We start from the raw sequence: 16,211 nt of genomic DNA on the forward strand, positions 1-16,211 counted from the left end.
CTTAGGCTTACTTGTTGGCAGAATTATATAAAGATTTTTATTACTTTGTCAACAAGTTTTTGGATCGGCTTTTATGCGAAACCTTAAAAAAAAACGTGGAAAAATTCCAATTTAAGATATTTTACTTTTGTTCTGGCTTGTCATAAACCATGCACCATACATAGGTTTTTTCCCCTCTCCATCCTGGTTCGGATGACCCCATACTTTGTATCACTAGCCAGTTTCCTCAATACAGCTCAGTTTGAGAACTTCTGGGCTGTTTCTCTGATTGCTTTATGAACGCCTGATTTACCTAGAAGCTCTCAGCATTTGCTGTAAGCCTGTCCTTTAATTTTTAGCCCCTTTTTCTCTTCTTGGTTAAGTTGTACCATACCATTGATTGAAAGAGTTTGGTAGACACCTAGAAAGGATCAGCTGATAAGGTGGTAACATGTATTGAAACGTTTGTGGCTGCCTTTTTTTATAGTGTTTTCAGAATTATTAGGGTAAGTAGGCCATCAGGCAGAGTTGAGCCTTCTCTTTAGGGAAATATTTTCATTCTCAAATTATTCTTTGAGAGCCTTACCCATTGCTTCAGCAATTCCCACTCTGTGTTAGTAGTGAGCCAGAAATGGACCCTACATCACAGATCCTCTAAAGGAAGAGGTTGAATGATTTTCTCTCAAAAAACAACCCTGTTTATAGCCTGTTAAAAGGGCATTCTGAATTCACTGATTAAAAATGCCATATCAACAGATAGGTAGTCTGTGAGTTAAGACATCTGGTCTGTGTCTGAGAAGAAAATCCAAGCAGTTGGGTATGTAAATTTTTTATTTTTTTGTGTCTGAAATATTTTAATTCTGATGTTTTAAAATTGTTGTTCCATTTCAGATTTTGACAAGCAAACTTTTTAAGTAGAGGTGTTTAGGAAGGATAGGTATGAATCCAGGCCACAACTTCAGCCTGCGTTGATATTACAGATTTAACTTTGAAACAAAGGCAGAGGTAAGGGATGAGGGGGAGTAACAACTTGAAGACCCAGTGAAAAGTGGAGTCCAGAAGTCACTTGCTGGTCCTTGAGGCAGTCTTCTGTATCTGTAAGCACCTATAAGGATCCAAATTGGACACTTAATTTACTCTATCTGATGTCTGAACATGATAAAAGTATCACCAATAAGTAACATAAGTGGACAGATCTACAGTCTCAGTCTTTAACCTTTTCTCTGGTTCCTTCATGGCCTCTGATGCCAGTTAAAAAAACCAGTAGTTGATTCTGACTCATGGTGACCCCATATGTGTCAGAATAGAACTGTGCTCCATAGGGTTTACTTTTCTTTTTTTAAATTATTTTATTCTTGTTGTTGTTGAAAACATACACAGCAAAACACACACCAATTCAAGAGTTTCTGTGTGTACAATTCAGTGATATTGATTATATCCTTCAAGGTTGTATAGCCATTCTCACTCTCCTTTTCTGATTTGTTCATCTACCATTAACATAAACTCACTGCCTCCCAAGCTGCCTATGTAACCTTTCAAGATGCTGTTGTCATTTTGATTCCACATAAGGATAGATCTTAACAGAGCATGATGCTCAAGGCACATGTTCTTTACCAGTTAAGTTAAATTATTGTTTTAAGAAGACTTCAGGAGATTTTTTGGTTTAAGGTCTAAGGATTATTTCAGGGTAATAGTTTCAGGGGTTCATCCAGCCTCTGTGGCTCCAGAAAGTCTGAATTCCGTGAGAATTTGAAATTCTGTTCTCCATTTCCCCCCCTTGATCAGGATATTCTTCCATAGACTTTTTGATCTAAAAGTTCAGTAGTGGTAACTGGACACCTTCCAGTTCTGGTCTTGTGGCAAAGGAGCAGTTGTTCATGGAGGCAGTTAGCCTCACATTCCATTCCCTCCTTTATTCTTGATTCTCCTTCTCCCTCTGTTGCTCCAGGTGAATAGAGATCAATTGTACCTTGGATGGCTGCTTGCAAGCTTTTAAGACCCCAGGCACTATGCAACAAACTAGGAGGTAGAACAGAAGCATTAAACACAATATTAGGCCAATTAACTGGAATGTCTCACAGAGCTATGACCCTAAACCTCCAAACCAAGAAACCAAATCCCATGAGGTATTTGTTTGTAATAAGTAGCCTCAGCAGCTGCCCTTTTTTTTTTTTTTATTGTTGTTGTCATAAAAATATGTATCATACAACATTTGCCGATTAAACTTTTTACACGTGTACAATTTATTGATGTCTCAATTACCTTAATTGGCTGTGCAGGCATTCCTAATCAGTGTGGCTTTCCCATCACCATAAACATAAACTCAGTGTTTCATGTTTCATAAGTCATAACTCCTCCTCTCCCCCTCCTCTCATCCCTGGTAACCACTAATACACTTTGGTCTCTATACATTTGCCTGTTACCTTTTTATATAAGTGAAGTTATACAATACTTGTCCTTTAGTGGTTGACTTAACTTCACTCAGCATAATGTCTTCAGGCTCTCTCCATGTTGTATCATGTATCAAGACTTCATTTCTCTACTGGCTAAGTAGTACTCCATTGTATGTACATAGCACATTTTGTTTATCCATTCATCCGCTGATAGGCATTTAGGTTGTTTCCATCTTTTGACTGTTGTGAATAATGCTGCAGTGAACATTGGCATACATATGTCTGTTTGTGTGGCTGCATTCAGGTCTTTTTGGTATATACCTAGTAGTGGAATTGCTGGGTCATAGGGTGGTTCTATTTTTTTTTTTTTTTTAACTTTTATTGAGCTTCAAGTGAACGTTTAGAAATCAAGTCAGACTGTCACATATAAGTTTATATATACCTTACTCCATACTCCCACTTGCTCTCCCCCTAATGAGTCAGCCCTTCCAGTCTCTCCTTTCGTGACAATTTTGCCAGCTTCCAACTCTCTCTATCCTCCCATCCCCCCTCCAGACAGGAGTTGCCAACACAGTCTCAAGTGTCCACCTGATACAAATAGCTCACTCTTGATCAGCATCTCTCTCCTACCCACTGTCCAGTCCCTTCCATGTCTGATGAGTTGTCTTTATTTTTAGTTTTTTGATGAACCATCACACTGTTTTCCACAATGGTGGTACCATTTTGTATTTACCATCAATGGATAAGGGTTCCAATTTCCCCACATCCTTGCCAGCATTTGTTCTTTTCTGTGTTTTTCTTTTTTTTTAATTAGCCAGCCTAGTGGGAGTGAAATGGTATCCCATTGTGGTTTTGATTTGCACCTCTTTGATGACTGACGACTGCGTGGGGTCTTCAGTGGCTAACTTTTAGAAGTAGATCACCGGGTCTTTCTTCCATGGCACCCCTGGGTAAACTCAAACCTCCAACCTTCTGTTAGTGTGTTAATTGTTTATACCACCATGATGCCAGTAGGCGATATTTATTTTTAAGTCTGATTTCCTGCTACAAACCATTCATTCTGTCTCCTTTTTCTGGGTGGTTAACCTTGCCCAACACAACAGCAATTCTCATCAGTACCTTATCACCTCTAGGAGAAAGAACTTTTTTATAGTGATGCTTGACTTAACCTGTGTACTGGCTATGCTGTAAACTATCACCCAAATATTAGACCCTTTAAGGACTGGCTATGCTAGGGGCTATTTAATGGTTAGCAAGTATTGAACAGGAGTTGAAAGCTCATTTCTCTTTCCCTTGTGTGTGTGTTTTTTTATCTTTAAAGGAATGTTGGTATTTGGTGAACATGAACGCAACAGCATGGCCAGGAGTACAGGGGCAGAAATACAGAGGGACCGCATGTGGAGATTGCTTTTAATTTTAATCAATCTTCGCTTAACATTCACCAGGGCTCCTTATTTGTTGCCAGCACAGATGTCTGTGTCAGCAGGTCATTCTCATAGAAATGACCAATATGCTGGCATCTTGTATGAATTAAATAATGATATTTTACTGTTACAGTTTTACTGAGGCTATCCCTTAGCCTCTCCACACCATACTGGCAGATGGACAGCTTAAAGCCACTCAGCAGTGCTGTCATAACAGCTATTTCATCTGATTTGTTATTTAAAAAACAAAATAAAACATAAAATAAATGTTGGCATGTTTAGCCTCAGGTCAGTTTTAGGTACATTGATGATCCTGTTGGGTTTACCTAGACACCCTGCTCTGTCAATTTTCAGAATGACTAAAACCTCTCTACCCGACTCCTCTTCGCCACAAAGATTTCATTTTCAGCGGAAGACTTGGCTTCCTACTTCACAGACCAGATAGAAGCCACCAGACTTAAGTAGAATGGATGACCCTTCTGTCTGAGGTCAGTCCTTTCACTTGTGCTCTAGGTCTTTTCTCTTCCCACTTTAGGGACTTTAGCTGGTAGTTTCTTCTTCTTTTTCTTTTTAAACCTTCAACTTTTCCTGGTTATGGAGTCCTTTTCCATCCACATTTTCTCCCACTGTTTAATTTAATAATTTAATTATTTAATTTAATTTCCAGGAGCCCTGGTAGGGCAGTGGTTAAGAGCTATAGCTGCTAGCCAAAAGGTCGGCAGTTCAAATCCACCAGGTGCTCCTTGGAAGCCCTGTGGGACAGTTCTGCAGTGTCTGTAGCATCGTTATGAGCCGGACTTGACTCGGTGGCAACAGGTCTGGTTTTTATTTTTATATAATTTCCATACATATTTTCATTTTTTAAAAATCAGTAACATGCACATAGTTTACAGTCAATTCTGCAAGGTTTATTAAAAACAAAAATGCAGATCTCCTGTCCCCAATTTCCTCTTAGAGATAACCACTTTGAACTTTTTTAGCTGTAATTGCTTTGGTGTTTAGCTCTGTGTCACGTCATCTATTGATTATGGTTCCAGTTATGGAAAATGAGATGTTAGCTCTCATTTACAGCCCTTCCCCCGTATACATTTATAGCCTTCCCTTCCATCGAATCCTTCCAATGTACTTATATTGTGATTTTGAATAGATCAGTTGTTCAGTGTTAACATTTTTATGACTATGTATTTTTTTATACTATTCAAAGCTAAGACATATTAGCTTTTTATTCCATGATTACTTTTTTATGACATGATTATACCATGATTAAATTTATTAAAAAACATTACCTTTTCTTACTGTACAACTTTGTCCTTTTTTTGGAGGTCATTATTGTATAGTAATTTTGTTAAAACAGTTTCTAAGTTGCTGTTATCATCCATCTGTGATTATTGGCCCTTTGACTAAATCTCCTTTCAATATATTCTGATGTATCAAATATTCTGTCAGTTTCAACTGCTTGGTTACATTTCTTTTAGAGCCTCTGACTTGTTCTCATGTAGATTGGCTGTTGACATTCTGAAACCTCCATCATCATCCAGAGGAGATTCCGTTTGCCTTTCTCCTGTGTTGAATCTCCTGCTTTATCCTTATCGCCATCTTGGTTTATTACTGTATCTTGGTGGAACGTGTGCTCCAGTAGTTTCCTCAGTAACGTTGCATGGGAAATACGTTTTCTTTGAGATCGTGCATTTCTGAGAACCTCTTAATTATTCCTTCATACTTAAATGTTAGTTTGCTTTGAAATGACTTTCCCCTAGAATTTTGTAGCTTCCATTGTGTGCTGTTGACAAGGTGGAAGCTTTTGTGATTCTTGATCCTTTGTTGTATGACCTGGTATTTCTATCTTGGAACTTGTAGTATCTTCTGTTTGTCCCTGTTAGGCTAAAATTTCCTGATAATGAGCTGGAGTTAAGGTCTGTTTTTCCATCTGTTGTGCTGGCCATTGAGTGTGAGCTCTTTTACTATGGAAATTTCCACCCTTTAACTCTTGGAATTTTTCTAGAAGTATTTCTTAAAGGTGTCTTCTATTTTCTCTGTACTTTCAGAACTCCTCTATTTTTGGTTGTTAGACTACTCAGACTGGTTATCTTACCCCTTTTTGATTGTCTGTTACTTGTTTTTTGGGTTCTCCATTTTTGGGTGATTTCCTTAATTTGATTTTCTTGAAGTCTTTTATTTTCTGCTATTCTTTTTAATTTACAAGAGTTGTTTTTTTCTTTTCATGTTCCTTTCTTATATCATCCTATTTTTCATGAATTCAGTGCCTCATCTCTTTCAGGATATTGATAATTTTTCAACATTTTCATCCCTACATGTAATCTCCCTTTTTTTTTTTAAAGTTTCTTTTCTGTTTATTTTGGTCTCTACGTTTCATTTCCCAATGTCCGATACTGCTTGATGTGTCCACCCATATTTAAGAATGGCAACTGAAAAGCTGGCTGGAAGCTCTGAGCACATGCTTATTCTTGTTATTAGGTACTGTAGAGTCAGTTCTGACTCACAGCAACCCTGTGTACGACAGGATGAAACATTGCCCGGTCCTGCACCATCCCCACGGTTGTTGCTGTGTTTGAGCCCATTGTTGCAGCCACTGTGTCAGTCCATCTCATTGAAGGTCTTCCTCTTTTTCACTGACCCTCTACTTTACCAAGCATAATGTACTTCTTCAGGGGTTGGTCCCTCCTGATAACATGTACAAAGTATATGAGATGAAGTCTCTCCATTCTTGCTTCTAACGAGCATTCTGGCTGTACTTCGTCCAAGGCAGGTTGGTTCATTCTTCTGGCAGTCCATGATATATTCAGTATTCTTTGCCAGCACCGTAATTAAAATGCAGCAATTCATGTTCAGTCTTCCTTACTCATTGTCAAGCTTTCTCATGTGTATGAGACTATTAAAAATACCATGGCTTGGGTGAGGTGCAGCTTAGTCCTCGAGGTGACATCTTTCTTTTTAATGCTTTAAAGAAGTCTTTTTTTTTAAATAATTTTTATTGTGCTTTAAGTGAAAATTTACAAATCAAGTCAGTCTCTCACATATAAACTTACATACACCTGACAACATACTCCCATTTACTCTCCCCCTAATGAGTCAGCCTGCTCCCTCCTTCCTGTCTCTCCTTTCGTGACCGTTTTGCCAGTTTCTAACCCTCTCTACCCTCCCATCTCCCCTCCAGACAGGAGATGCCAACACAGTCTCAAGTACCTGATATAAGTAGCTCACTCCTCATCAGCATCTCTCTCCAACCCATTGTCCAGTCCATTCCATGTCTGATGAGTTGTCTTTGGGAATGGTTCATATCCTGGGCCAGCAGAAGGTTTGGGGGCCATGACTGCCGGGATTCTTCTAGTCTCAGTCAGACCATTAAGTCTGGTCTTTTTATGAGAATTTGGGGTCTGCATCCCACTGTTCTCCTGCTCCCTCAGGGGTTCTCTGTTGTGTTCCCTGTCAGGGCAGTCATCGGTTGTGGCCGGGCACCATCTAGTTCTTCTGGTCTCAGGATGACGTAAGTCTCTAGTTCATCTGGCCCTTTCTGTCTCTTGGGCTCCTAATTATCTTGTGACCTTCTTGTTCTTCATTCTCCTTTGATCCAGGTTGGTTGAGACCAATTGATGCCTCTTAGTTGGCCGCTTGTTAGCATTTAAAACCCCAGACGCCACACTTCAAAGTGGGATACAGAATGTTTTCATAATAGAATTTATTTTGCCAATTAACTTAGAAGTCCCCTTAAGCCATAGTCCCCAAACCCCTGCCCTTGCTCCGCTGGCCTTCAAAGCATTCAGTTTATCCAAGAAACTTCTTTGCTTCTGGTCTAGTCCAGTTGAGCTGACCTTCCCTGTATTGAGTATTGTCCTTCCCTCCACCTAAAGTAGTTCTTATCTACTAACTAATCAGTAAATAACCCTCTCCCACCCTCCCTCCCTCCCTCCCGCCTCTTGTAACCACAGAAGAATGTGTTCTCAGTTTATACTATTTCTCAAGATCTTATAATAGTGGTCTTATACAATATTTGTCCTTTTGCATCTGACTAATTTCACTCAGCATAATGCCTTCCAGGTTCCTCCAGTTATGCAGTGTTTCACAGATTCATCACTGTTCTTTATCGATGTGTAGTATTCCATTGTTTGAATATACCATAATTTATTTATCCATTCATCCGTTGATGGGCACCTTGATTGCTTCCAGCTTTTTGCTATTGCAAACAGAGCTGCAATAAACATGGATGTGCATATATCTGTTTGTGTGAAGGCTCTTGTACCTCTAGGGTATATTCCGAGGAGTGGGATTTCTGGGTTGTATGGTAGTTCTATTTCTAACTGTTTAAGATAACGCCAGATAGATTTCCAAAGTGGTTGTACCATTTTACATTCCCACAGCAGTGTGTAAGAGTTCCAATCTCTCCACAGCCTCTCCAACATTTATTATTTTGTGTTTTTTGGATTAATGCCAGCCTTTTTTGTTGGAGTGAGATGGAATTTCATCGTAGTTTTAATTTGCATTTCTCTAATGGCTAATGAGCGAGAGCATTTTCTCATGTATCTGTTAGCCGCCTGAGTATCTTCTTTAGTGAACTGCGTGTTCATATCTTTTGCCCAATTTTTAATTGGGTTGTTTGTCTTTTTTGTGGTTGAGTTTTAACAGAATCATATAGATTTTAAAGATCAGGCGCTGGTCGGAGATGTCATAGCTGAAAATTCTTTCCCAACCTGTAGGTGGTCTTTTTACTCTTTTGGTGAAGTCTTTAGATGAGCATAGGTGTTTGATTTTTAGGAGCTCCCAGTTTTCTGGTTTCTTAAAGAGGTCTTTTGCAGCATATTTGCCCAATGCAATGCGTTGTTTGATTTCTTAACTGCCGCTTCTGTGGGCGTTGATTGTGGATTGAATTAGAATGAAATCCTTGATGTCAGTATTTTCTCCCGATAATAGTAGGTTTGGTTTTTGGTTATCCTGATGTTGCTTGTTCATCTAGTTGAGAGGATTTTTGTTTTCTTTATGTTGAGGTAGGAGCCCTGGTTGCACAGTGGTTAAAGCGCTTGGCTGCTAACTAGAAGATTGGCAGTTCGAACTCACTTCTGCTCTGTGGGAGAAAGATGTGGCAGTCTGCTTCCATAAAGATTACGGCCTTAGAAACCCTGTTCTGTCCCACAGGGTGGCTATGAGTTGGGATCGACTAGACGGCACCAACGCCACCACCGCCAGTGTTCTAGGTTCCCTGGGTCATGAAAATGGTTGAGTGCTCGACTATTAGCCAAGGATGGTGCTTCGAACCCACTCGGAGGCACTTTGGAAGACAGGCCTGGTGATCTGTTCCCCAAAGATCGTAGCCTTGAAAACCCTGTGGAGCAGTTCTACTCTGCACATGTGGGGTCACCATGAGTTGGAATCAACTCAATGGCAGCTAACAACAACAGCCACCAGTGTTCTCGGAGCTGAGTGGAGAAGGGGTTGGGGAGGGAATTCATGATGTAATCTCGTTTATCCTCCTGTCATACCTCTGCCCTCAGCTGTGCATGGTGTGCCTAACTGTCCAGGTTTATCCACCCCAGAGAGCGAAACTTTGGTTGTCTGCCAGGGTACGGCTAGAGGCTTATCAGTTGCTGTCGAGTTGATTCTGCCTCGTGGCTACCCCATGTGTATTACAGTAGTCCTGTTTTCTATGGCTGGTTTTTTGGAAGTAGATTGCCAGGCCTTTCTTTTGAGGTACCTTTGGTGGACTTGAACTGCCACCCTTTTGGTTACCAGCTAAGTACAGTGATTTTCTAGGGTCCTAATTGCTTCTTATTCAGGCATTCAATCAGTTCTTCCTTTTTCAGTTCCACCCACACCCTGACCTTCATAGGTATTTGTTGTCTTCAGTTCCCTGAGCCTTTCTGAGGTCCTATAACTTGCTTCTTGACTTCAAAGACTTTCAGCTCTTTTGGCCTAAGTCTGTTATCACACATTCATCTGTTCTTTTCAGAATTTTATTGCTGTTTCATATTCTTTGCTCCTGAGGGTTTTTGTCTTTTTGAAAGTCCCACTCCTGTCATTTTAACAGAATTTGGAACAAGAACCAAAGTAAATATGTGCTCAGTCCTCCGTTTTTTTTCTTTGCAGAGGACAAAACTTAGGCACAGAAAGAGAATACAACTTTTCTTAGTTGTCAGCAAGCTGAAATTAGAATATCGATTTTGTGATTCGTAACCTAATATTTCTTCTACCCCACCTACAGTGACTGATACATTTCCCTCTAGGCTAAAGAGCCTTCTGTAATATGAGATATTGTTGAATCCTTAGGGGAAATCATGTCTGATTTTGACTGTCATTCATTGCCATCTCCCATTTCCCATCAGTGTGTTCCTGAAGTCTATACGTCTGTGCTTGTGTTGGTTCTTTTGTCTCATATCCACCTGAGAGCCAGACTATAACTAGGTGAGAACATCTAGTAGAGTCTTGTCCCCTCACAGACACTCAGAAAGTCTGTGACTGACTGGCAAAGAGCAGGCTGGTCTCCATTTCTTAAAATACTGATATCACATCCATTATTGAATGTCTACCTGTGGGTGAGTATGCAGAGAAGAAGTACCTGTCCATCCTTTTTAAAATTTGCCTGTATGAGACAAATTGTTTTCACATGGGCAAATTATAAATAAATGGATATGGAATTGGTTTTATATGGCACCTGGTCTCCTCTCCCTTCTTTATCTTTCACCCTACAAAGGAGAACACAGAATTTGGGTGACTTGCTTAAAGTTACTTAGCCAATGAGACGCAGAGCCAACACTTAGAAATTCTCTTCTGAGTCCTTTTGCCCTGTGTATTCTACCAGAAACGGTCTGCATACCGGGAAATGATTCTTGAAACACCTTTCTGTCAGAAGCAGGTACAGCACATGGAGTCTTGTTAGAGAGTGCCCATGTCTTCTGCCAGCCCCCGTTTTCATTGTGGGTAGAACTTTGATCAGGTAGGATTTCTTTACACTGAACAGGTTAGATTGAAGTATATGTGCTCTTTTGAAAATTTCCTGCCTTATATTGCTGTGAGTATGTCTTTATGACCTTATTTTTAGAATTGAAATGTAACCGTTATTTCTCGTTTTTACAGCTGCATCCAGATCTCATTATGCATCAGAAAAATGAAAAAACAGAGGAAAATTCTATGGAGGAAAGGAATCCACTTTGCCTTTTCTGAGAAATGGAATACTGGGTTTGGAGGCTTTAAGAAATTCTACTTTCGTCAACACTTTTGTATTCTGAAAGCTAAGCTGAGAAGGCCAGTTACTTGGAGCAGACAGTTGAGGTATTTCCAGTTCAGAAAGAAGACCCGTCAAATCCAGAAAACGTGGATCCAGGATGAGTCTCTTTTTGCTAAGACCAGCTTAAATGTGGCTGCTCAAAATGTTAGCACTTTTCCCTCTAAAGTGAAACGAAAGTGTGATAAACAATTCATTTCCTCCTCAAGGACCGTTCTGGAGCTCCAGTCAGAAAAGTTGCGGTCATTAGCAAAGAACTCTGACCATGAATATGGTGGAGAGAGAAGTCTCTTGCAGGCAGTTGCTGATTTACCAGCAAATAGTATTTTAGGTCAGGCCTGTGGGCACAGACCTAGGACGGATCCACTCGCTTCTGACTTCCCCATGAAGTTCAATGGGGAGAGCCAGAATCCAGGTGAGGGCGGCACGATTGTGGTCACCTTGAGTAACCGTAAGAGAAAGCGCTTTTGTTATGGCTGCTACCAAGGACTGGAGCACCACAGAAATGGGGGACCCCTGATTCCAAAAAAGTTCCGACTTAACCAACATAGAAGAATAAAAGTATCTCCTCTTATGATGTATGAGAAATTGTCCATGATTAGATTTCGGTACAGAATTCTCAGATCCCAGCACTTAAGAACAAAAAGAAAAGTTTGTAAACAGAAAAAATCCCAGCGAAGCTGGGTACAGAAGGTCACCGGAGACTATCAGGAGACCTTTAAGGAGAACTGTGAGGGTGGCAACTGCAGCCTGTTCCCTTCCACAGAACCTAAAGACTCTTCTTGTCGGCATCAGCCATACTTCCCAGATATGGACAGCGATGCTGTGGTGAAGGCAAAGAACTCTCATGTGCCTGATGGTCACACTAGAGGAAGCCCTTTCTTGGGCAAGGAGCTTAGTTTAGGTGAAGCATTCCCTGACCAACAGAATGGCAGTGCCACATATACGTGGGACCACTCACCCTCTTCCTCTCCTAAGTGGGAGCCTACAGAGCTGATTCATGATGCCCCTTTACCAGATCATTGCTCTAGTAACATGTTCATCTCAGAAACTGAAAGAGAAATTATGACTCTGGGTCAGGACAGTCAGACGAGTAACGTCGGTGATGACAGAGGAAAGCTGTCAGTGTCAGGGGCAGATAAGCCTGTGGGTTGTGTGGATGGGCCTGTATCTGAAGAGACTGTGCAAAATGAGAGCTCATACCAAATGGAGGAGGATGGATCTCTCAAGCAGAACATTCTTAGTTCTAAGTTGCTGGACCACCCTTACTGTAAAAGTCCACTGGAGGCTCCTCTGATGTGTGGTGGTGGACTCAAACTAGAAAGCCCAGTGGGAGGTGGGAAGAACGGGCAAAAAGGATCTCCAGTGGATGACGAACAGCTGTCAGTCTGCCTTTCTGGTATGCATTCTCCCTTAATTCTCCCCCAGCCTCAGCCCACACTTGCCGTCATTGTCCTTTCTAGAAGTGCCTTTTCCTTTGCCTTCCACACGTGGATTTCCCTTAAACAATTAGACATGCTTCTTGGAGCCTTTTATATCGCTGCATTTTGTAGCTGTTCTATAACTAACTTAATTAAGCCTCCATTGATGGACACTTGGCGTTGCTTCCGATTTTTTCCTTCTGTAAACAGTGGTACAATGAAATGATATCTTCACACCTAAACAATTGTTTCTATAAGTTAAATTCCGGGTAGTGGAATTGCTGGTGAAAGATTATTCACACCGAAAACTTGAAGAGAATTGTTAAAGTACCTTCCAAAAAGTTGGAATCAATTTATGCTTGGTAAACTTTGCCAGTTTTACAGATTACAAAAGAGGTCTTTGTTTTAATTTGTGTTTTTCAATTTTAGGTTTGAACATCTCTGTTCTGTGTTTATTGGCCATTTTTTTTGTTTTGTTTGTGTATGGTTTCCCTTTGCCTTTTTTCCTCTTGGATTATTTATATCTTATTTACTGTATGAGAAGCTCCTATAGACCAGGCACTCAGGCACTGTACTAGTTCCTAAGAAAGTGGCAATGGACAGGATACACTGATTCCTACCTTCACAGACCTAGTGCCATTCTAGTTAAAAAAAAATGCTAAATTAATTGTAAATGTTAGAAGAGTTGACATTTTCCCCTTCCAAAAAGTAAAAGCCTTCAAAACTCCTGCTTTGTTTATATTTTTTGGTTAACAGGAATTTTCAGTTCTTTCACAGTAAAATTTATCTTTTACTTTATGGCTTCTAGTTCTTATGTTATGCTTTAAGAAATCTTATCTTATCAAAATCTACCACATCAAGTAATTTGGTGTCAACATTTTTGGGAGATAATGTAACAGTATCAGCCTTTCACCTATTCCCCTTCTTGGAGTTTTTCTAGATATAACTAAATACAGGTGTATTTATATGGGGGCGCTAATTGTAGTATTCTTTATGGTAGTAAAAAACTGGAAACAACCAAAATGAGTATTTTTAATCAGTTGTAAATTATGGCATATCCAGGTGATGGTATACTGTGCAGCCATTAAAGAATAAATTAGATCTTTATTTTGATATTGAAAGATGTCTGTGCAAAGCAAAAGAAGCAAGTTGCAAAACAGAATGCCATTTAAATATACACACAGGCACAGGATGAGTATATGTCTACACCTGTGCACGTGCATTTGTATACAGCACATCAAGATGAATATGTCAAATTGTTATAAATGGCTTTTTTCCTGGGAAGTTGGGAGGGCTACTTCCTGGTAGTTTAAGCAATTCTGAATACTTTGTTTTCCCAATCATAACGTATGTATGAGAAATTCTTCCCTAGAACATAGAAAGACAAATTTTTCAACTTACTATGAGGCTAGCAGAACTAGGATGCTTAAAACTGAGAAAGTTAGCATTTACCCACAAACAAGAATTATATAGATGTAACCCTTCCAAAGGAAACTCTGGTGGCGTAGTGGTGAAGAACTACGGCTGCTAACCAAAAGGTCGGCAGTTCGAATCCACCAGGCGCTCCTTGGAAACTCTATGGGGCAGTTCTACTCTGTCCTGTAGGGTCGCTATGAGTCAGAATTGACGTGATGGCAATAGGTTTTTTTTTTTTTTGGTTTAACCCTTCCAAATATAGCTGATAAACTGATATGGCGTATAGTAAAACTAGCATGACCTGAGGAAGTCAGATTTCACAGAATTCACTTTTAGTGATCTATGATATAATTCATTATTTTAGCAGGCTAAAGGAGAAAAATGATGGAATCTCAGCAGGCGCTGAATAGCGTGTTAATAAAACTCGAGTTTCCTTTGTGTTTAAGTCTCTTAGAAAACTATGAATAAAGAAAACTTCCTTCACTTGGTAAAGAGTATCTGTCAGTAACCACCAGCAGTTCCAAGTTGAGACAGATGAATTAAGCACATAGACTCTATTCTTATTCCTACCAAATTCATAGAAATTATTTTTAAAAATATTAAAAACATATGTATCTCTGTACTGAAAAAAAAAAGTTTTGGTGAGTCAGAAACAGATGCTCCCACAAGGCAAAAAAAGTAGAGGAAAGCTCCGGAGGGGATCCCGAATGGCAGAGGGAAGATTACCCATTGCCGTCGAGTCGATTCCGATTCATAGCGACCCTGTTGGACAGAGTAGAGCTGCCCCATATGGTTTCCAAGGAGCAGGTGGTAGATTCAAACTGCCGACCTTGTGGTTAGCAGTTGAACTCAACCACTGCACCACCAGGGCTCTGAGGGAAGATGAGTGCAGGAAAATGGGGTAGTTGAGGAATCTCAAGAAAGCATATCTACCTGCTTGTGTCGCATATCAGCAGTGAGGATATCTGCTATCAAACTGAAATCCTAAGAACAGGAAATTGGTGGGGAGAGACAGAACAGTCCCCCCTCAACTATTCGCAATGCGCAGCAAGAATGAGGAACATCCATTCCAGACAAACATCTGAGGAAAGCCAACACAATGAAAGAGACAAATTCAACAAGTCATCTAAACCCAAGTAATCAGGATTAATGCAGCAATCAGTATAGGACCATCAGCACAGTAGACGTTCCTTTAACTGACTTCTACAGCGTTAGCCAGTGTTGAGTTCTATGGTGTGCTGAAGGCTGGCTCTTCTCTAATATAGCTACACGTTATGCTCCTTTTAGTTGATTTGTGTATTTATCAAGAGCCAATTGTACTTATGGGAAATTTACTTAGTTTCATTAAATATTATATAAACTGATGAAATAAGAATGTAAAAACAGAGTTACTCCTTTGAAAACTAAGTCAAATGCTTTGTAATGACAGTAGTGAGTTGCTGCAAAAAAACCTGAAACACTAATACCAAATTATGCTTGTGCAAGAAAACTGTAAAAGATTTGAGGGAGAATATGAAAATCAAGGATTGTGCACTCAGATTACTTTGCAAGTGTTCTAAGTTCTTGCTTCACTTTAGAGACGAGCTAGAAGTTCTAACCGTCATCTGGCAATTATGTCAGGAGATAATGGAAGGGAAACTGTCCTGAAGAAGTAACAACAGGTATTTTCTAGAACTGAAGAAAGGTATGAATCTTCAAATTGGAAAGACTCAGTGCTTTAATCTTTTAATGAAGATTGAAACATACAATATACACAGAAACCCACACTTAAGTTTTGTGAAGTAAAATTGCAGCACATTAAGGATAAAGAGAAATAATTGGAATAATTAGTTCCTGTATTGGAAGGAAAAGGAATAGGTAGATTCCTGTGTCACAGTATATTCCAGATGGTTTAAAAATTTAACTAACTAGAAACAAATACAGACACAAAAATGTGTACATGAATATATTATGAATAGCAGCATTATTCATAATAGCCAAAAGGTGGAAACAACCTAAATGTCTGTCACCTGATGAATAAATGAAATATATATGCATACAATGGAATATTATTTGGCCATAAAAAGGAATGAAATACTGATATGTGCTACAATGTGGATAAACTTTGAAAATATTCTAATATGCTAAGTGAAAGAAGCCAGACACAAAAGGCCATATATTTTATGATTTTATTGATATGAGATGCCCAGAATAGGCAAATCCATAGAGACAGAAAGTAGATTAGTGGTTGCCAGGGGCTTGGGAGAGGCGGGTGACTGCTAACAGTGTTTCTTTCTGGGGTGAGGAAAATGTTCTGGAATTAGATGGTGGTGATGATTGCACAACTCTGAATATACTAAAAACCACT

The 16,211-nt window shown here is 39.7% G+C and overlaps 1 protein-coding gene across 7 annotated transcripts in view; it reads left to right on the forward strand.

Moving 5' to 3' along the window:
• SENP5 (SUMO specific peptidase 5) overlaps nt 1–16,211 on the forward strand; it is a 69,067-nt gene that overhangs the window by 2,259 nt on the left and 50,597 nt on the right. For all 7 annotated transcript variants that reach the window (XR_007516699.1, XM_049879673.1, XM_049879692.1 and 4 more), the window contains exon 2: nt 10,880–12,426. Coding sequence is in view for 6 of the 7 variants with exons in the window: in XM_049879673.1 (XP_049735630.1) it covers nt 10,911–12,426 (1,516 nt within the window). In the remaining variant the exon portion in view is untranslated. The remainder of the gene's footprint in view (nt 1–10,879; nt 12,427–16,211) is intronic.

Source organism: Elephas maximus, chromosome 1 (genome assembly GCF_024166365.1).
Source record: "Elephas maximus indicus isolate mEleMax1 chromosome 1, mEleMax1 primary haplotype, whole genome shotgun sequence".
Taxonomy (NCBI): Eukaryota; Metazoa; Chordata; class Mammalia; order Proboscidea; family Elephantidae; genus Elephas; species Elephas maximus.